The sequence below is a fragment of the Rhinolophus sinicus genome, chromosome 15 (assembly GCF_057876585.1).
Source record: "Rhinolophus sinicus isolate RSI-liver-muscle chromosome 15, RSI-T2T, whole genome shotgun sequence".
NCBI lineage: Eukaryota > Metazoa > Chordata > Mammalia > Chiroptera > Rhinolophidae > Rhinolophus > Rhinolophus sinicus.
The window spans coordinates 14,065,304-14,087,804 of record NC_142515.1 but is presented as its reverse complement, the minus strand read 5'-3'; the positions used below and the strand labels follow the sequence as shown (position 1 = coordinate 14,087,804).

The 22,501-nt window shown below is 44.8% G+C and overlaps 1 protein-coding gene across 3 annotated transcripts in view; it reads left to right on the top strand.

Annotated features, from left to right (window-relative positions):
* Positions 1-687: 687 nt before the first annotated feature.
* Positions 688-22,501, top strand: part of CASP7 (caspase 7) — a 33,990-nt gene continuing 12,176 nt past the window's right edge. Inside the window, exons 1-2 of one of the 3 annotated variants that reach the window (XM_074339023.2) lie at positions 688-845; positions 5,498-5,601. In XM_074339023.2, coding sequence (XP_074195124.2) covers positions 5,498-5,601 — 104 coding nt within the window. In that variant the 5' untranslated portion in view covers positions 688-845. Of the gene's footprint in view, positions 846-1,457; positions 1,589-1,626; positions 1,765-5,497; positions 5,602-22,501 lie in introns of those variants that run through there. The other 2 variants (XM_074339022.2, XM_074339024.2) reach the window with 2 other exon arrangements.

Sequence of the window (22,501 nt, the reverse complement as noted above, 5' to 3'; positions counted from 1 at the left end):
TCGTGACATAAGCACCTCCCAAAGTCCCCACCTCCTAATACCATCATGTTGGGCATTTGCTTTCAATGCATGAATTGAATGGATACATACAGCCTATAGAACACCCACACTGGGAATAGTGCAAATGCCTGTTTAAAATATTCAGGAATTCAGGATTTTCACATAAATTAATAAATTATAATTATGCCCTTACACTTGAGTGGGGCCAGTCTTTCTTAAACCAAGAAAATGTCCTTACCTGGTAAGATATTAGAGATAATATTAAAGTCTCAAGCCCAGAGGAAAGCAAGCAAACAAAAAGACAAGATGCGGTTCTTGGCTGATGTCACAGCATGAAGGCTTCACTCCTTTCACTCAAGGTGTTGGTAACTCTTTCAAAGCAAATATCTGTGGTATGAATAAAACTAATTTCTTTGCAAATATTTATACCTCAGTGTGACTGAGTTAATTAGCTACTCCCAAGGAGCCTTGGAAAGAAAGGCATTAGAGGCCTCGGATGGAGGCCCAAGGATGAAGAAAGCCGTGGGGGACGTGGGGAAGGATGCAGGGGTGAATGAAGTGGAATCCGTGCAAGTGCAGTTCTCTCCCTAAACTAATTCACGGCTACATATCCAGTGGCTGACACCTGGGGGCGCTCAATAAATATTTTTAGGAATGATTCCGGCGCTAGCTACGTCGGGACAAGAGGACTGTTTGCATGAAGGACTTGCTCATGAGAAAGCCGAGTTGGCGTCCTACTGCTTACGTGCACAGACAGGCGCACTCGCAAGTGAAAGGAAGTTCTAGAAGGCCGGAAGACTACAGAAGATTCGACGGTGACCCGAGGGGCTCCGCCTTGGGAAAAGGTAACACCTGGAGAGGCAGGCGCCGAGCATCCAGGGGCCCTGAACCGCACAGGCTGGGGTCAAAGATCTGGCTGGGGAAGAGCTTTAAGGCTATGGGAACTGGGTCTCCGTAGTGGTGCGGAGGCCCAAGTAGACTTGGGGCAGTAGCGGGAGAGGGAAGGAGGCGGGCGCGGGGCTCTGAGGAGAGTCCCATAATTGAGCGGCGGGGGGCTGCAGGGCGTGCTCTTCCCTCCGCGTGGCCCGGGAGGTTTGCAGAGCGCACTCGGGGAGTCACTTTGAGCGCTGCCAGTTCTGCAAATGTGCCCTCCCGAGGACTGAGCGCGGCGGCGGGATCCCATAAATCTCTGCAAACTGAATCCCGCCGCGCGGCGACTTTGTCGAGGGAGCTTTCCGGGGACGATGCGCCTAGTGACCCGGGCCACTTTGCAGGGCCGAGCTCCAGGGCGGTGCTCGCGCCCAACTTTTTAGAACGCGCGACCCATTTTGCCGAGGGCTCCTCTATGAGACCGTGCGCGGGGCCAACTTTGCGGAGCGCGCCATGCTGAGCAGGGGACAGGGCGGTGGGGAGGGACGGGGGCACGTAGCCCCGCCCCCGCTTCGCATCTGGCCCCGGACGGCTCCTCCCCTTCAGCACTTTACTTTCGTTTTGGTGATAGTAGTAGTTCCAGACCCTGGCCGCCGAGGGACGGAGCCCGCTGCAAGCTCTGCCCTCCAAGCCCTGCCCGCCGAGCCACGTAGGAACGGTAACTTCGGCCCCCGCCTCTGCTTTTGCCTTTCCAGCCCATCGGCGGCGCGCCTCCTCGGTGCCTCGTCCGGCCTTCTCCTCCCCGCTCCGCTGCCCCGAGCGGAGTCTGGGGCGGGGGATCGGGGTCCCTAGGAGCACGGCTGAAACTGCCGGCGCTGAAACTTTGGGGGAGAGGTTGGTTTGATCAGCTTGACTTCCCTCCTAGCCAGCGGCCGTCACCCGGTACTATTCGAGGTTTGGAAAAGAAGCGGTGGATTTAAAAGGGAAGGAGCGGTTCGTTATCTCGCAGGGCTAACGGCGAGGGCTCCTGCGTCAAACAGCCCTAGATTCCAGTCCCCTCTTCCGTGCTTGCCCACTGTGGGGCCTTGGCTCTCTCTGTACTTATCCATTTAATGGGAATAATGGTGATTAGGATTTCCAGGGGGGAATTCCCGCCCGTTCCCAGGAATTTTGTTCGCTTTCCGGTTCCCAAATCCCGAGAAAAGTTGGTTGGGAAATTTGGAAAGCCGGCTCCTTGAACCCAGGTGGTTGGTAGTATGGGCCGTCACTTTGTGGAAACAATTCATCGTGTAGAACAGAAAACAGATTATATTTTGGGATTCGGGAAAGCGGCAGAAAAAAATTCCTGAGAACGCGTGGGAATTCCCGACTGGAAACCCTAATTGGTGTTCCTGGGCTGACGAATGCAGCCAGGGTGGAAGGAGGTGATTATATTGCAGAGCAGTGCCTCTTTCAAGGCTTAGTACGCTACATGTGACCTATTGTCATCATTTGGGAACACCCTTGTGCAGGGCTCTTGAAGATCCCTTGAGAAAGTGAAAAAAGACAGGACTCTCAGGCCGCCAGTGACCGTGTAGCCTGTTACCTGTTGCATTCAAGTTTGCGATTTATGGCGCAGTATAATTACGGATGGGTGATTCTGTGAGTCATTACCAAGTCATTGCCAGATCTTATCTCTTGAACTCCTGGACTGGCTGTCTACCTCCCCCCACATTATTTACTTACAGGCTGTTTCCTCCTCAGGGTCTACAGTCTGACCTTCCTCCTCTTCAGGCAGCTACTGCTTAGGTTCACAGTCCACTTCTGCCTCCTCTTAGCAGTGTGGCTTTGGGCAGGTTACTTAACTTCTCTGAAGAAACCATAGTTTTTTTCCGCTTTAGAGGGTGAAAACTCCCGTCTTCTAGCAATGCTGTGAGCATCAGGTGACAGTGGAGTAGTTGAGTGCCCAACATAGCCCCCTCCTTCTCCAGGTGCTAGAGGTGAGAGGCGGAGGTCCTCGGAGCTGCTTCTTTTTGAGCCTTTTAGAAAGGTTGTCTTCATTTGGCCAAGAGTAGGGTGCAAGTTGTATCCTGTCACTTTTCCGAGGAAGCAGCTATCATGAATTCATTCCCCCCACCGGGGGGGAAAAAAGCTGAGAAAATAAATAGCGGGAAGTGATTTTCTTACCAGATGTATGCCAGCCACCTATTAAGAAATAATGGAAATAATTGGTAGAGGCTTTTTGTTTTCAGTCCCCACAATAGGTGCTTAAAATGTGGATGTAATTTAAAAGTACTGGTAGGGGTTGACAGCTGAATGCTTTCTTGAGTTCTGCACACAGTGGTGATAATAGGGAATAGTAAACCTTTACCATAGAATGTGCTACACAGTGCTTAGCGTTTTGCATGCATTGTTCCATTCAGCCTCACAGCCACCTGTGACTGAGGCATCATTGTTTTCCCATTTTATAGATGAGGAAACTGAGCCTGGGAGAGGTTGAGTACTTTGTTCAAGGTGCTAATAGATAAAGGAGCAAATTTAACCCCTGATCTGTTGGCCATGACTGGGCTTTCCACTGCGCTCCTGGGGTCCCTTTGGTTCTGTTGTGTGTCCCATATCAACAGTTCATTCAGGACACTGAAGGATTAAAAAATTTCAAGTATATTTTAGTTATAACGTTTACATAGAAGTATTTATTGAATGCCTGCTATGTACCTGGTACTTTTCTGTGACTGGAACAAGAAAGGGATGATTAAGTTAAGCTCTTAATCTGCAAATAAAGTTTTAGTGGATAGTAGCAATAATAACAACAACAACAACAACACTAACATAGAATGCCTGGTACTGTTAATGCTTTAGGTGTATCATATATTAATTCATTTGAAGAGAAGGTAGGCGTATTTAACAATTGAATATGCAGTATCCCATGCATGACTGCTCTTTGAGCCTGAGCCCCAAGAAAGGAACACATACAGGAAAAGAACGCCAGGTGAGTCCTCTCTAGGCACAGAAGAGCTAAGATAGACCTGGATTTTCTTAGTGGGCTGTGATGATGCCTGCAAATAAGGGGTCAATACGAAGTCTTGGCTTGACTGAAATGATGCTACTGAGATCAGGCACCCCAGTCGCTCACCATCCTTGTTTTGGGTGAACTTGGTTTTACCCAGAAATCAAGCCCAGCTTCACAGGAATAAGGAAGTCACCAAATGTTTAGCTTTATAGACCAAGAGTCTATATAAAGGAGATGAAATAAAAACTGTTGAGCATTTCTGCCTGCCTGGATTTGCCCTTATTTACTCTAGAGATGGGGTTATCTCTGTTTTCGAGAAACATTTTGAGTCCTAATCTGAAACATCAAGACAGATACAGGGTTTGTAAAGGGAATGGGAGTTGGGCGGGGTGAGATAGGAGTAATCACGGAGGACCTCTCGGTGGAGGTGCCATTTAAGCTGAATTCTGAAGATTGAGAATTAGCCAACTGGGCAAAAATGGCACGTCCAGCAAACATGTGGGTGGTGACTTCCAGAAAGAGAACCATGAGCCCAGATGGAACCCGAAATGAGCACAGTGTGCCCAAGGATGCTGGGCAGCTAGGAGCTAAATGGTGTGATGGTGAGGGGTAGCCTCTGGAATGCTTGTTGCTGGCTTCAGATCTAAGTCCTGCTATTTCCGAGTCATGTGACCTGGAACAAGTTATTAACCTTTTCCAGCCTCAGCTTCCTCATCTGTCAAAGGGCAATGATCAAAGTCCTGATCTAACAGCATTATTGGTCATAGGGATGATCTAACAGCATTACTGGGAGTATTAAATAAAATAATGCTGACAAAACGATAATAAATGGGAGTTTCTATTATGTTGTTACTTCTTAAAGTAGAGAGAGTGGTAAGTGAGTAGGGGATCCTATTGGCTCACAGTGATCCTAGATCAGCATACTTTTTTGCAAAGGGCCAGGTAGTAAATATTTTCCACTTTACCATATTGTCTCTTGTCATAATTACTCGACTCTGTGATGGGAAAGCAGCCACAAACAATTCATAAATGAATGAGTGTGTCTGTGTTCCATTAAAACCTTATTTATAAAACCAAGTGGTGGGCCGTAGTGTAAAGGGCCTTAAAAATCTAAGGAGATGGGGTTAGATTTGACCTTTTAGATCATAGGGATTTCTTGAAAATGATTGAGCATCAAATAGATTTGAGGAAATCAGTTTTGGAAGACCCATGAAAACTCACACAAAACAGAAGGCTTTATACGGCAGATTATTCATTTTATGAACTGGCTTTGAGTGATGCCGGGCAAAGGATGAGCACCTTATAAGCTGTCAGGAATTTAGAGGAGTTTCTTGTTCTTACAAATCTGGATGGACCTTCCACAGCTTCTCATACACAGGGAACATTTAAAAAATCATGCTGGATTAGAAACTCCCTGAGGGCAATAACTTGGTTTTCTTCCCCACTGTGTACCTGTCTCTGGAACAATACCTGAAATAGAGTTGGTACTCAGGTATTTGAATGGTTTGATGGGACAGAAACCCTGGAGACTCAGTATGTAAGACTGCTCATTTCTAGGCTTAAGTTAAAAACTGTGTTACCTAATGAGTGTTATTTGAAAGTACCACACTGGGTACCAATTTTGTTTTCTCTTTCCAGATGGCAGACGATCAAGGCTGTGTTGAGATGCAGGGAGCTGGGGATTCAGAAAGCCAGGATGTAGTTGATGCTAAGCCAGAACGGTTCCCGCATGGATTATTTAGGTAAGTTTCCTGGCCAGGTTAATCAGGGGCCTGGGCCACTTGGCTCTGCTGTGCTTCTGCCATCTCTACCCACCCACGGAGAGGGGGACATTTCAGGAGGGGGTTTATGCTGTGCATGGGAGGTTTGCACAGGATTCTGCTGGCTCTGTGTGACAGCACTTGGGTCCCCTGTGTAAAAGCCCAGGTGTGGGGGACAAGCAAACCACAGGAGTCTTCTGCTCAGTGGCTGTGCACCTGGGTGGCAGCTGCCCAGGAGTGAGGGGCTGTCATCAGAGATGATCTGCAGCCACGCTCCTTCGGAGCAGACCCTGGGTGCACTCCCACCCTGTGCTTTCAGAGGCACTTCACTGGGGAGAAGCCTCTTGTGGACCGAGTCCCGCTTTCTCCTTTCTTGAGTTTGCCTTTAAAATTCTAAATTTTACATTTAATCATCATCGTCATCATTTCATTTATTAAACTGTTGTCTGCCAGCCCAGTATTGCATGTAGTCCTCATAACCCCAGGAAATGGTCCTATCGTTATCACCATTTAATAGGTAGGGAAACTGAGATGCTAAGAGGTTTAATAGCTTGCCTTTCTGATGACAGTTAATAAGTGGTGACGCTGAGATTAGAATCCAGATGGTGCCAGCTCCACTCACTTAACGGCTCAGCTGTGCTTTCCATTTAGAAGGAGGCTGCAGGGATGTGGGGGAGCCCCGTACCTCCCCTTAACATTGGTCATGGAGGGGCAGTGAGTGGGGCTTCCTGACAAGAGGCAGGAGTGATCTGTAAGTCAGACGTATCAGACTTCTTGGTGTCCCCTAAACCAAGCCCCACCTGGGAGGGACAGCCAAGGGGATTAAGCTTGAGGTTAGGGAGTGCTCCCAAGCAGTGCTCAGGAGGGAAGAGGTGGCTCCCTGCAACATCCCGGAGAGAGCCTTGGGTCATACCTCCCAGACAAAACTCAGAAAAGTGGGAAGATCCCAGCATCCTGGACCCGAATTCCACTGGCATTGGCTGCCATTTAGGGTCAAAGAATACCCGGTGAAATGACCAGAAAGTTCAATTCCAACTCCTGAAAACTTTTCAAAGCCCTGAGTTAGTTGGTCCAGGCTGAACCACTTTGCAATGCAAGCCCTTTACAGCAGCGGCCTTCAAAGGTTTTTGCTCACATACCCTCAAATAATGGAAAACGACATCCCTTTGTACATTTTAAGATGACGTATAAATTTCTTGTCAAAATAGTTAAAAAATATATAATAATATGTTGGTTTCTCAACTTGTTGAGTATTTGGGCTAAGCAAGTTGCCTCTAAGTGAAAGAGAAACAGAAATCATGTAAGAATCATTTCATAAGTCTTAGGAAAGCCCTTTTGTGTACTTCCCAGAAATTATGAAAATGAATGATGTAAATATTGCCATATAAAAATCATTTCTTTAAATGTATCCAGTGGAATCTAAATACATAGTAATTTTATAACCACCTTTATTCATTAAAAATGTACCTCAACAAGCTCTCCTTGTTAACAACTAGAATTTTTATGTTGTTTCTTTTCTCCCCCTGAACTTTTTTTTAAATTCTATTTCCTACCACAACAATTTATTCTGATATAATAGATTTAGTTGCTTGAAAATCTTATTGATCACCTCGTCATATACCTCTATGACATATGTATGTACGCATATGAACATATGCATAAATCTTAAGTTTTTTTTCCAGGTATCATGAGTATTAATAGTAATTTTTTCTACACTAAGTCACTATTAATTTCTCCTAGATTAAGTTACTGTTTCAGCTATTAATCCATAGTTGATCTAAACAAATAAATGTTGATAACATTAGCATTATTGTCAACATAAGAAATCTCCATACCTGTAGAGAATTTTTATGAGTTTTTTTTGAGTGAAACTGAGGACATGTTTTGAGGAGCAAGATCTCAATTATCCTGGAGAATAACAGTTTTGCAGCTTCTTTAAGCATTTGAAATTGAGGGAATGTACATTGAGGAAGGTGGGAGGAAGCAAGATGGGGACTGGATTACAGAATAGTTAAAAAGATTATGTGCTCTCTTGAGGGTTAATCAGCCCATCGAGGGGTAAAACTTCTGACATTTCAAAGGTATGTTAACTTAGATGCACAAGAACAATGGACAGATCTGGTTTAAAACCTTTCACTAAAGATGTATTAGCCAGGAAACTTCTGGTCGAAGTGGCGGAGTAGGTAAATGCTGTACTCGCCTCCTTTCACGACCACATCAAAATTACAATTAAACTGCAAAACAGCCATCACTGAGAATCGCCTGAAGGCCAGCTGAACAGAAATCCTATAACTAAGGATATACAGATGAAGCCATATGAGACTGGTAGGAAGGATGGAGGTGTGGAACGGGCTGGTCCCACACCTACGTGTGGTGGTTAAGAATCGGGAGGGATATTTCAGCTGTGGAACGGGCTGGTCCCCCCTGAGGAGTGAGGGGTCCCAGCCCCATACCGGGCTCCCCAGCACAGACTGCCAGGAAGAGAAGTCCCCACAAATTAGTGGGGACTTGGTGCAATGGAGGCCAGCTGGAGTCCCAGGCATTCCTCTTAAAGGACCCACACATGGACTTACTCACACTCGACCTAATCTCAGCGAACGGACAGTAGCTTGAAAAGCACCAGGGACATACAGAAAGGAACTGAATTGTCTGGCTTTAGAGTAGCGGCTTGTGGGACAGCTCTCTTGGGGATGGGCAGGCACCATTGTTCCTTTGTTGAGCCCTCCTCCCACCCAGCCTGCATGTGCAGGCGGCTGCCAAGTCTGAGTCTCCATCAACCTAGCTAGCAGTGCTCTCGCCCCACCGGGGTGATTCCCTGAGACCTCACTGCACCCAATTCACTCACCAGCCCGAACCTCTTTCAGCAGCTTTTCCACACAAGCTGCTGGCCTGAGCCTATGCTGAGGGCTTTCCTAAATATCTCTTTGAAAAGTTCACAAACCCCAAACAAGCAGCAGCTGGCCTCATCCTGCCCTGTACTTCTTCCCAAGTGACCCCAGACCCGACACTAATGGCAGCCAGCCTCAATTGGCAGTGTAGCCTCTCTCAGGCGCCTCCAAACCCAGCACCGGCAGCTACCAACCACAGATAATTTTGTAGCTCCTACCAGTGGCCCACGGCTGAGCACAGGCAGCAGCTGACCTGGGCCTGCACCAGAGCCCCTCCCAAGAGGTCCCAGAATGAACACACCCAGTGGCCAGATTCAGACCACACCAGAGTACCACCCAGGTAGCTCCACAAACAACACCCTCAAAGGGTGGACTCAAAAGTCACCAGAGTCACACTAAAGTGTCCTGCTCTGTGAGGTCAGCCCCTGTACAACAGCTCATCCACTGTAGCCAGTCCTCATAGTCAGACATCCTGAGAATCAGTCCTACCCACTGACATGCTGAAAACAGTCAAGGCTCAACTACAACAGGAGGGCACACACAACCCACATAAGGGACACCATTGGAGCATCTGGCTCAGGTGACCTGGGAGACCGCACCACGGTGCCTGACAGGACATCTACATAAGGCCACTCTATGAAGACCAGGACATGTAGCAGCTCTACCTAATACATAGAAACAAACAGGGAAGCAGCCAAAATGAGGAGACAACGAAACTAGTCCCCAATGAAAGAACAGAACAAAACTCCAGAAAAAGAACTAGACAAAATGGAGACAAGTAATTTGCCAGATGCAAAGTTCAAAACACTGGTTCTAAGGATGCGTAATGAATTTAGGGAAAGGCTGGATGATCTCAGTGATAACTTCAACTAAGAGATAGGAAACATAAAAACGGAGATAGAAAACAAACCAAAGAACAAAACCCAGTCGGAAATGAAGACTTCAGTAACTAAAATGAAGAATGTATTAGAGGAAATCAACAGATTGAGTGAAACAGAGGATCGAATCAGCAAAAAGAAAAAAAGAATCCCAAACATCGAGGATAATTTAATGGGCCTCTGGGACTACATCAAGTGTAGGGTACCAGAAAGAGAAGAGAGAGAGAGCAAGGAGTTGAAAACCTATTTGAAGAAATAATGGTGGAAAACTTCCCTAACCTGACAAAGAAAATAGGCATACAAGTCCATAAAAGCATCGAGAGTCCCAAATGAGATGCACCCAAAGAGGCTCACACCAACACACATCGTGATTAAAATGCCAAAGGTAAAAGATAAAGAGAATCTTAAAAGCAGCAAGAGAAAAGCAGTCAGTTACATGCAAGGGATCTCCCGTAAGATTATCAGCCGGTTTCTTAACGGAAACTTCATAGGCCCGAAGGGATTGGCAAATAATATTTAAAGTGATGAAAAGCAAGGACCTACAACCAAGACTACTCTACCCAGCAAAGCTGTCATTTATTATCAGAGGATAAAGAGCCTCCCAGACAAGAAAAAGCTAAGGAGTTCATCACCACCAAACCAATATAACAAGAAATGTTAAAGGGACTTCTTTAAGAAGAAAATGTAAATAATAAAATCACAATAGCTACATACCTATCAATAATTACTTTAACTGTAAATGGATTAAATGCTCCAATCCAAGACATAGGGTAGCTGAATGGATAAGAAAACAAAACACATACATATGCTGCCTACAAGAAACTCACTTCAGATCGAAAGATAAATACACACACAGAGAAAGTAAAGGGATGGAAAAAGATACTTCATGCAAATGGAAATGAAAAACAAAAAAGCTGGGGTAGCAATACTTATATCAGACAAAATAGACTTTAAAACAAAGACAAGAGACAAAGAAGGACCCCATAATCCCACTTCTGGGTATTTATTCGAAGAAACCCAAAACACTAATTCAAAAAGACATGAATCCCCATGTTCATTGCAGCATCATTTATAGTAGCCAAGATACGGAAGCAACCTAACCGTTCATCCATAGGCAAATGGATAAAGAAGAGGTTTTACATATATACAATGGAATATTACTCAGCCATAGAAAAGAACGAAATCTTGCCATTTGCAATAACATGGATAGACCTAGAGGATATTATGTGACATGAAATATGTCAGACAGAGAAAGATAAATACCATGTGATTTCACTTATATGTGGAATCTAATAAACAAAATAGAAACAAACTCATAGATACAGAGAACATTTTGCCTGATGGGAAGGGGGTTGAGGGGATGGATGAAAAAGGAGAATGGATTAAGATGTGCAAATTCCCAGTTATAGAAACAGTCACAGGAATGTAAAGTACAGCATAGGAAATATAGTTGATAACATTATAATAACTGGTGTCAAGTGGGTACTAGACTTATTGGGGTCATCACTTTGTAAGTTATATAAATGTCTAATCATTATGTTGTGCACCTGAAACTAATATAATATTTACATCAACTGTAATTGAAAAATAAAATATTTTTAAAAAGTTACAGGCCTAGGGCGTGACTACCCACTATGACCTGCCCAGTTAGGAATTTATGATCAGATTACCCTGGGAGATTACTTTCCATAGAACCCCTTTTTTTCATCTACATGGTTAAATCATTATTCATCAAAGTAATTATTTATCCATTGAAATTGCAACTTACAATGGAATGAGTTGGCTTTCAAAGTTAGTTTATGAACAAATGAACAAAGAATACTTACTGCTAGAAAGAAGTTGGTATCACCTCTTTTTCCTATTTTTCCTTTTTAAAGATAGAAGCTCTGAGAAACCATGAATAAATACATTGGATGGTAGGAGTTTTGTTATAATAATGTCACTTAATTGTTTGAATTCCTTCCAAGTTCTGTGCCAAAAATGACAACTCAATTAGGTCCCTCTTCAATTGTATTGAAAATCACCTGACATTCAAAGAATCATTATTCAGCCCTTAGAGACATTTATTTTTTCAGTTTCTGGGAAGTATACCAAAGAGGCTTTATCGAAACTTCTCAGACAACTGTTATTTTAAACCTGTTCCTCTTTTAGTTAGAGACAACTTGTTTAACCCAAAATACTCCAACAGAGATAAGATAATTAAAATAGCATCAAGAAACATTTGTCAATATTCTTTTTTTGGAAAATGCTTTTAAACTATATGCTTTTAAATATATATATTTTGTTAAGACCTTGGAGCTACAAATGTAGCTCATTCATTTGTGGAAAATGCCTGCTGTGCAATCTAGTTGATAAAGCCAGTTCTTGTCAAAGCAGTCAGCCACACCAGACCTGCTTTCAATCAGCAAAGGTCTGATACCATTCTTTTTCGTTCAGTGTGTCATTACGTATCCCTGTGATCACCATCTTGTTTCTGAATTCTAATTGTTGGATAGAAGAAAGGGAGAGAGGAAGAGAGGGAAGGAGAGAGAAAAGGAAAGGAAAGGGAACAAATTCCAATTTTTGGATGGATGGGTGGATGAAGGGGAGGGAAAGGGAGGAATAAGCACAAAGCCCAGTGCTGTGTTTACCTCCTTGAGTCAGTGTTTGCTTTGCTCTCGCATGACTTGAGGTCAACAGCGATATTATCTTTGGGAATAATCAGAAGTTGTAAGAAAACAAGAGCCGTATCACTCCCATTCCATTCTATTTCTATTACATATATTTTTTCTCAATAAATTATTGAATTTGGAACAACCCGGTATCTCCCAAATCGCCCCATTTCTAATGCCATCCTTTACCCTTATCAGACTCGTGTATAAGTAGGAAGCCCCACCACAGTGCCTGATTCAAGGAGACTTACGGACGCTGGTATTTGAATGGTCCCTTTGTTAGATGACGTGGAGGTTTCAACATCATCTAAGGTTCAGGGTGGGTGAGAGATGGGAGACTGGGACAGGGGAAATGGTGTCTCATCCAGACCAGTTTTAGGAAAAAACACAAATGGAAGTGGAGGATCTGGTTAATTGATTCCCTTAAATCTGTCAGTATCTGACCCCTTGGAAAGTCTTCGAGTATCCTGAAGACCTCTGCCTTAAAAACCCATCATAGATGTGGTCTGTGGTGTGGGCTTTTTCCATAAGTCCTTTAAGAAAAGGAAGTAAGCCTGGATAATTTTCTATATTCTGGTCCACTGGGGTTTTTTTTTTGTATCATAGTATGGTTGATACTAACATGAAGCTTCATGTTATCAAAATAAGCATCCTTGTAAATTATTTAAATTAAATTCCCTTTTCTGAATGGCTTATTTTAGTTGCATGAATTGTAAGACATGATTATTTAATTATTAAACGATACTGAGTTATACTAAATGGCAGATTAATGTCTCATCCTTCCAGGTCGTGAAATGTTAGTTGCTTATTTTCTCTGCCTTTGCTAAGCATGTGACTTGAACCCATGTATTAGATGATATACTGGTCTCCTACCAAGGAGGCAGTGAATTTGAATAAAATTCAATCAGGTTTTGTTATGTACCCTTAAAATTTAGGTTTTTCACGTACTTCAGTAAGATGGAAGTTGCTTTCATCTACTAAGGTATTACTGGCTTTAAAATTAGCCGCTTGTGATGCCATTTTTGGTCATCAATTTGTATTTCCTTCAGGAAATATATAAGGGGTGACAGAGTGAAGTTAAGTTCCTTGCACCCAGTGCCACAGTTGATTGATGGCATAGCCAGGATTTGAACCTGCAGACACCTGCCTCAGACGCTCCCGGTCTGGCAGGGAAGGCAGATGGGGAGCCGGTAACTAAGGTGAGATGGTGCCGGGAAGGAGCAGAGCAGGGCCCTGAAGGAGTCACATTCCCAAGGCCCCCTGGAGACAGTGAGGTGTGCTGAGACTCGATGGGGAGGCGTTGGTTGGTGGGGACATAAGGAAGCCTTTGATCCAGGATCATTCTAGCTGGCAGGATTGTGGGATGTGGAGGGATGGCAGAGGGGAGATGGAGGGAAATGGGCAGACACCAGATTTTAGAAGGGCTTATCTGCAGGTCACATTAGGATTTGGAATCAGTCCTAAGAACAGGGAGGTCACTCGGGGTGTAAGCAGTAGAGTCACTTGATCCTTATACCTCCCCACACACACACACATGTACCTGCACACAAATAAGGAACAGCCAAGCTGCACTGCGGAGAAGAATGAATGAAAAGGGGCTTTGTGGGAGAGGAAGCGAGTTCGGAGGCTGTGGCTGTGCTCCAGGCAAGACTGGGGAGTCTGGATGGCAGTGGGTCCAGGCAGGTGGATGGGGCCGGCCAGACTCCAGAGTGCCTGGGAGGTAGAAGCAACGGGACATGGACCAAGTAGGAGAGGCTGAAGAAGGAGAGACGATGAGGAAAGTGGCACTTGGCCCTCAGGGAACAGTTGAAATCGTTTACTCACCACTGAGCCCTCTTGCTAGAAAAAGGGGTGATGAAATTTACATTCCGTTGTCATAATGACAGAACCGCACCAGCATTTGCGACTTTTCATTGTCCCCCTGAACGGTCCCGCTGCCTCTGCTTTGCTGACCCAGACCTCATGAGAAACTTGGATGGCGTCAGGGACTTCAGGTGTAATGGGATGAGACTGTAAGTGTGATTCAGAACAGTGTGATTTGACACAGAGAGTGAGTGTCCATCACCCCACCTGGCCCATGGACACCCTACACGTTAACCTCTGTGCCTCAAGGTGTTCTAACTGGGATTGTTTAATCTGCTAACATGGAACTAATTGGGGTAACCTGAATACAGCAGTACAGGTTGGTTTCCTGCAAATCTGGAAGGTGCAGCAACCCCTTCCATTGTCCACTTTTCTGTGTGTGGGGTGCTTTGTGTCCCACATGTCAGATGTGTGGGTGCAACGTGTCGGAGCCTCACTGGCTACATGGTGCTCCCTGCAGCTGGTGGCAGCACTTTCCTCCTCCAGTCCCGTCCCCAGCTCCCTTCTCCAAGGTGTCAGAATTATTGTCAGGTAAGGCCGTGGAGTGGGGGCACTGGCACCCCAACTTTCTCTAAGGGAGGACAGACTTCGCCCTCTCCCCAACCCCACCTCCCTCCCCAGCCCCGGAGACCTCAAGGATTCTGGGAAAGGGAAAGAAGCCTCCTTTCCGCTCAAAGCCTTGCTGGCCCTAGGTAGGTACTTCAAGCACTCAGACCTGGCTTGGCTTTTTTATCTCCCTGCCACTAGATGGAACCACAGCATCGTTTTATTTCTATTCTATCTGGGCCTTGAATACCAGACTGTTCCTTCCTTGACAAAACAACAATTTATTAACATATTTGCTCATTTTCTGGGTACCTAAGAACATTTGGAAAACACAGAAAACCACAAAGGAAAAATATCCAAGGTATCAATTTAAAATTAGTGAAGTGTTTGGACTTTTAAACAACCGGGTGCACAGTCTGCATTCTTTATGAGCCCTAGTTTATGGCGCAAGGCCTCCTAGCAGCTGTGAACTTGCAGAGGGGCTCCCCTTGATGTAAAGCTCACCCTAGCACCTAGTACAGGTTACCTGCCATCCAAGTTAACTGTGGTCCCTGCCCTGGATATGAACTCAGTTTTTTCTTGAGTGTCTAGGTTGCAGCTACAGAAAAGAGCTAATAACAGAAAAGAGCTAATTACTGAATTGCAGGGCACAGACTAAGAGCTGGGGACAGAAAGGAGGAGGGGGGCAGCCAGAGGAGGAGTGGGGACTTGCGTTATCGGAGAAAAGTCAGTGGGATTCTCTGGCAGGACTAAGAAGAGCCTGCCTGCCAGGCGAGGTCCATGGTGGGGATACATAGCCCAGGTTCTGGGAAAGAGAGTGGACACCCTTGGATGGGCTGAGTTTGGTCCTGGTGCCATCACTGGGAACTCTTGTAGGTTCAAGCCCAAGCCTTGTACAATAAATTAAAATATTTAAATTAAATTCCATCATCTGGCATCCTGGATAATGGCCTAGCCCAGGAACCTATCAGCTGTGTAATCTATCTGAGCTCTGCTCAAGGTCAGTATTAAAGGAGATAAGAACAAAAGTAGCAAATATTTCACACACTCCAATTTCCCCAGGGCCTCGGTGGAGCCTGTGTGTCCCTGCCCAGGGGTTTATTTATCCTTCCAGTTTCCAAGAGAAGAGGGCAGGAGAAAGGCTCATTTTTAGAACTTGAAATAAACTCCTGATTTTACAGATCTCAGGGACTTGCTCCTCCGTATCATCTTTGCATTCCAACCTTTTCCCTCCTGGAGTGTGTTTAATAATTTGGTTGTAATTCTTCTTTCTCCTGGGCGGCCACTGGGGTTTCTCCACCAGTAAGTGTTATATGTAAACAGGTCCCTATTAAAAAATGTGTTATTTGTGTAATTATAAGAGACATCCAGATGGCCTGCCTTTTCATTTGGAGAGGGAGGGAAAAAGTGTTTCAGAAGAAGCAATGCTTTGGAATTGGAGGAAAAGGAAAAAAAGAACAAAGAAAACAGACCTTAACTCGTTCCAAAAAACGTGTTCCAAGTTAAATGAAAGCCATTCGGTCACACCCATTGATTGAAAGAAGACAGGTCTGGGCCCCCTAAAGGGAAAGGAACATTAAAGCTCACGCAGGGTGTTTACTTTTTAATGAAGGAAGCCTTCAAATCCAGACTCCAGAATACTGGGAGCCTGTCTCCCAAACTTGTGTATCAAGAGTAATAAAGATTTAGCGCTGTATTTGAAGCGGTGATGATGCCACTTGAAATGGCAGCAGTGGTGGAGTGGAGTGGGACAACCCAGGTTCAGATCCTGTCCTTGCCTCCCACTCACCAGTTGAGGGATGATAGTAAGTCCTTTGACCTTTTTGAGCCTCAGTTTTCTCATCTGTATAATGAGGATGTGAACACCTGTCCACTGGATTGTCGTGAGAATTAAAGTAACTGTCAGCTTGCTGAATTACCTGATGAGGAAGAAATCAGCATCGTAATGTTAAAATTGGAAGACTCCTTAAAAGGTCATTTGTGGGTGGCCGTATGGCTCAGCTGGTTAGAGCGCGTGCTCTAAACAAGGTTGCCGGTTCAATTCCCGCATGGGATGGTGGGCTGTGCCCCCTGCAAGTAGATTGAGGGACGATGACTTGACTTGAAGCTGATGGGTCCTGGAAAAACACACTGTTCCCCAATATTGCCCTGTTTCCCAATATTCTCCCATTAAAAAAAAAGGATCATTTGTCCAGTTCCCTTCTGTGATGATCAAGGAAAGTTAAGACCAGAGAGGTAAAGTGCTTTCCCCATAGTCGCCCAGCATGACCGGGACCAAGACCCAAGCCTAAGTTGGAGTGCAGTACTCCCCCCCACCCCCATTACATCAAGGGCACCCACAACTGCAGAAGCGTCAAACTGTTTAACCATGTTAAACCCCCAACAGTGTGGTTTTTTTTCTCCTACCCAAGTGGCTCGGCAAGTTGAACTCTTCATTGGAACTGCTTCCCTTCTGTGTCATTTCAGCTAAGGGATGATATAGGGATAGCGGTTCCTACAGGGCTAGCAGTGGACTTTCTGATATAGACCGCCAAGTGCACATGTGAGGAACAGTGAGCCATGTGGTCACAGGGCTGAGAAACTTGGACATTATATAAATGTGCAAAATGTATAGAATACCTCCAGTTATTTTAGGTGCCAGCTCTTCTGGAGGGAAAAAAATCCGCCCTAAGGTTAAAAGGAAAAATGAGGCAGGGAGGTAAATAATGAAGTTTTCATAGCAATAGAAATTGTAAAACACTGTTAGTATCAAGTCTAGTAATAGAAAAGTACTATGAAAAATAAGACCCGTTGCTTCTCAAGGAATAGGTGCTCACAAGGCAGGAATGTGTACAACGGCCTTGCATGTCCCAGCCCCAACTTGCTGGATGGAGCTTACGGCTCTCTGCCAGGCATCTCTTACGGGGAGTGTGAACACTGATGGAAGTGACGGAGATGGATGAGGTGGTTGTGTAAGAATGAGGGACTGAAGTGTTAACTGCTCTAAATTCCGGAGCCTGCAGCCATCCTACAGACTTCACTGTGTCTGTCACTGAGTTAGAGGCTATTGAAGGAGAACTCAATCCTTTATTTCCCCTGCATTTTTTTTTTTAAAGTCCTCTGTCAATTTTTATTGTCAGAGGTCTCTCTGCTCCTTTTTTTTCAAGGGGCAGAGGGAAGTGTGGAGGGGGATAAGTTAGCATGTTGTAAACGGACATTGTTTCCGATTTCAGAGAGAAATGTACAGAGCCAGTTTTCTCTCGCCTTCACAGACCGAAGCATGGAAATGAGCAGGAAGTTTGCCCAGGGAAGCAGGTTTGCTACTTCGTCAGCTTCACACCTTTCATTGACTGTGACCCTGAACCAGGAAATTGAGAAAAGCTTAGCTGAGTCGTTTGCTTAAATAAATATTTGGTTTGTATGTGTTCACATTTCCCCCTTTGCATTTGGAGGGATGAGATGGGAAACCGTAGTAACTCCTGGATCACTTTGTTCAAAACCATTGAAAAACATCTACATCCCTCATGTGAAAATTGAGGTATCTGGTATGCCTCGCTAGTTGTTTACTGCATTATTTGTATTACTACCTTGAGTATCTTTAAAAGGGAAAAAAAACACAAAAACCTAATGAATCTGAACTGTTTGATTCACCACAGACTCACTTCCTGTTTTTGTTCATTTGCGTATATATCATTTGACATATTTTGCAATTCCTGCATGTGCTGTTTTGCCACCTTATGTAGATTTGGCACTTTGATGGGTTACCTACCTCTGTGCTCACACGTTCAATAGCTGTGTAGGATTTTATTCTAATCCTTGGTCTCCTGCTTAACCATTCCCCTATTGTTTCCAGTTTTTTGTTTTTAAAGATGGTGCCACTGACTGTATCTTGGTGGGGATTAGGGTCTTTTTTCCTTTGGTCCCCATGTTCATAGAGTGTCTGTCTCTTTGTCCCTGGGGTGGGGAGGATGCTGCAGTGTGGAGCCTGGGCATTTCTGCTGGTCAGCAGAGAAGGGGGAGGCCAGTGTGCCTTTCCCAGCCCCAGTGTGACTGGTCCTATGGAAAACTCCAGCGGGCAGCTCACTGCTGATTCAGTCACAGGCCTTCAGGGCCGGGCGGGCTGTGCCAGTCTTCTGTCTCCGCTGAGCTCTGAGCATGTTGAGCTTTTATTATTGCAGAGAAGAGGGAAGCTCGCTGCCCATCATCACAGGACGAAGCCTCTTTCTGATGCAGAGGCGGGTGCTTTCAGATGGAGACATGAGGTACCGCCTTCCTTCTTTCCTTTCCTCTCAGCTTTGCTCTGTGCCTTGGTATGTCAGGACGGTTGGGGATGCCCTCTGTTGAAATGTTGAAACCATGAATGAATCATCCCAAAAATATTTAGACAAAGCAGCTACGAAAACCAGAGCTCTAGTTCCGAATGAAACATCCCTGGGGAAATGTGTGCCTGGGGGTGTGTTTACTTTCGTGCTGATGAATGCCTGCACACGCTTCCAGCTACTGCAGTCCTATTCATGGAGATGCTTTAGAAAGTAAATCCAGAGCGGTTTGCATGCGTATAGTCTCTTCCAAATATAGAAAGGTATAATTCACGTTTCCAGCAGCCTCCAGGATCTGTAAGAGGATAAAACCTGTATTTATCGACTCTGGTGATGGGGAAAATTACACTTGTACCCAGAGTGGATTATAAAAGTTCATCGTGCACTTTCTGAGCTTTTTCACTTCTTTGGAAAGTAGGCAGAGCATTTTTAACCCTGTCGTGTTTTCTGGTACGAGTCGTTTGCAGTAGACTCTTCAAGGAGGTCTTTTTATATAAACAGCCATCCGTTTGTAATATTTTGCCTCCTGACTTAGTTGAAATGACTGAGTTGGCCTCGCGCTGTGAAATTTGAGGCTCCAAAAAATGGCTCTCTACCTAAGAAGTTAGGATAATCTCGTGCCTTCCTGATAATCGATGCTGGCATTAGCCACGTTTTTTAGCAGAGATTAGGGCTTATTTGCACGCGTCTGGGAAATGTAGATCATGGTTCTTGCTCAGCAGGAAGCGTTGGTTAGGAAGCTCCGTAGTGAACCAGTGTATTTTCATGTATACTTAATGCACGTACTAAGTCATTCTACCAGGCTGTCCTAGTTGTTGCAATCTTGCTTATCTAGCCCTAAACACAATGACTTCCTGGCCAGATTTATTTTCTACAATCTGTAGCCTGTTGTGCAACACATGAGTCTTTAAGAGGATTTAGAACTTTTAATTCACTGGTCTGGTGTATCATGGGCCTTGCTCTTAACAGCAGGTTCCAGAACAAGAATCCTGTGTTTCTTCTTAGCCGAGTAACGTTGGCCACAGTCTTCACAGTGTAAAAAAAAGATCAAGATAAAGGCTAGACTTATCAGCAGAGGATTAGCAAAGGAAGGAGTAACAAAAAGGGGGAGGGTAGGATGGGCAGTGGTAGAATCTGGCTTAAAAAATAACCTGGCCAGCTTTTATTTGCTGTGTCTTTCCATGCCTCTTGTCTGGACTTTGCAGAATAAATGGGATAATGATTTTTAACACAACTGTGTAAAGCATAAAACACTACACCAATATTCATGATACTTGTTCCCAGTGACAAGTGGTCCCGCCACCATTTGTACCAATTGTCAGATGTAGGAGAAAAGCTTATTCTCATTGCTCTGGATTTAAAAGAACCTCAATGTGCCCACCTGTCAGGGTCTGTGTCACAGAAGTTGTCATATGTTCCAGCATCTTCTGCAGAAAGGCCATATGAAACCAGGACAGCAAGAACAGCCACTTTTAGAAAATCTTCTCTCTGGGGGATGATTGCCAGCTGAGGAAGTTTCTAATCTGGATCTTTGAAAGCTTCTTACTACCCTTCTCGTTCCCTGCCCGGCCCCTGGCCCTGGGAGCACCTGCCCCGCTGAGCTGTGGACTGCTGCCATCTTCCTGCCATCGGCTAATTAATTAGCACAGTCTCTTTGGAGCCCTTGAGGCCTTTGTCCTGTCCAGTAGCAGTTGTTTATCTGATGACCTGCTTGGCGCTGGCAATTGATTTCCAAACAGACGGCAACTCTTTATGAGTTGCTGGTGGTGAGTTCTCCAGCTCCACCAAGGTTGTGCTGGGGATTCACCAATTTTATGCAAACCAGGGAGAATAAAGATGGCATTGCAGGCTGAGTGGCATTTCCAGGAAGCATTTTGCTTGTGTTGGTAAAGTAATTTCAGTTTAATGTTCAGCTCGACTGGGAGACCGTACAGGTTTCATGGAGAGTCATAAATCTCACACATGGCCGTAAATGCCAGGGGTCTCTCCACAGGGCTTTGCCCATGTGGAGACTGGTGTTGGATAGGGTAGGACGAGCTGATGCTCTCTCCTCTGCCCAAGAGTGGAACTGGCAGGACTTCCAATTCCATAGGCTCTAGAAGTGGCTGGGGGACCTGAAACGGGTGGAGCTAGTAATGCAAGGTTAGAGCCGAGAGGGCCCAGGGAATAGGCAGATAGGCTAGTGCCGAGGCCCTCAAACTTCAGAAGGTGTGAGCTTCTCTAGGAAACGCCCAGGCCTGGCCTGAGACCCTGCTTCTGTAGGTCTAGGATAAGGCCTGTGACTGAATTTTAACAGGCGAGAAACGCTGGACTAGGAGACTTGGTGCTTGGCCTTAGAATAAACCTGGGTTCTGCCTCTGTCTAGCTTTGTGATTTTGGACAAACTAATGTTTTTCTATAAAATCAGGTGAATGCCTCACAGAGTTAGAAAGATTATATGAGATGATATGAAAAGTGGTAAGAGATCAAAAGATGGTACATACTTATTATAACTATTATTGTTATTGTTGACACATCGAGGAGGAAGAAGTCTAAAAGGCTGGGGAGAGGGGTAACAGCACCCCGGAAAACAGAAAAACGGGGTGTCCAGGGAGCCCTTTCAACAATTAGCACAAAAATGTAAGAATCCCCTAATCTTAGAAATAGGTTAGATCTTGAAATCCATTTGCAACAAGTGATTTTTTTAACTGTTAATCATTTTATTTCAATCTTTTGACTAATTAACTTATTCACAGATACTAACAAAGGGATACAGTCAAAATCCCTTCTCCCACGCCTTCCTGCTGTGCTGCTCCTGGCCCCCCATCACACATTATTTAATGATCTATAATAGTAATATTAGTAATAATATTAGTAATAATAATTATTTACCATTTACTACATGCTGCAGACTGTTCTCTGGACTTTGTGAATATTAACTTGTTTACAAGCTCTGAAGCAGGTGCTGTAATTTTTGTCTTTTTGTGAATGAGGAGACTGAAGCTCAGAGAGGTTAAGTAACTTGCCCACAGTCACCAAGCTGTGTAGTGGGGCAGGGTTTTAAACCCAGATGGTCCAGCCCTGGAATCCATGACTTTATGCATTACATCATCCTTCAATTGTTTCTTTATGCAAATACAATCAAATATAAAGATGTCATATTTTCCCCTCGTTTTTTTCCCCCAAAAGGTAGTGTGTATTGCTTTCATTGTTCTGCCCTTTTGTTTTGGTCCATACTTAACACTACTTACTGGAAATCACCCCACATCAGGACAGAGAGAGCTTCCTCATTCTTTTTTATGTGATACTCTGTGGTTTTCATGAAAGACCCAGCCCTTTGTGGTCCAACCAGGAAGTGGAGACACAAGTGGGCTTTTGTACCTGTCCCTCTGGTCATTATGGGAGTGAGGGGCTAATTGAATAAACGTGTCTGCCAGCCGGTCTTTTAATTGAGGGATGCTATTGAGGTTCAAAATTGGAAATAAGAGAGGCAAGGGGGAAAAAAGGGAAGAAAACTTGTCAGTCCAAAAGCATTTCCAAATGCTGCTAGATGTCACCCACAAAAGGAATACTTAAGCAAAGCAGTTCTCCTGTGTTCCTGCAGAATCAGCAACTAGAGGCTCCCCTAAAATAGTTGCCTGTCAGAAATCAGTTCCCTCCTAAATGTGAGGCTCTACTTAGCTAATAACTCTGCAGCCGCCTTGCAGCAAGAATTAGCAAAATGGACATCATGCACTACTCTCACAAGAGTCTCCAAGGGAGAAGGGGGTAAAAGAGAA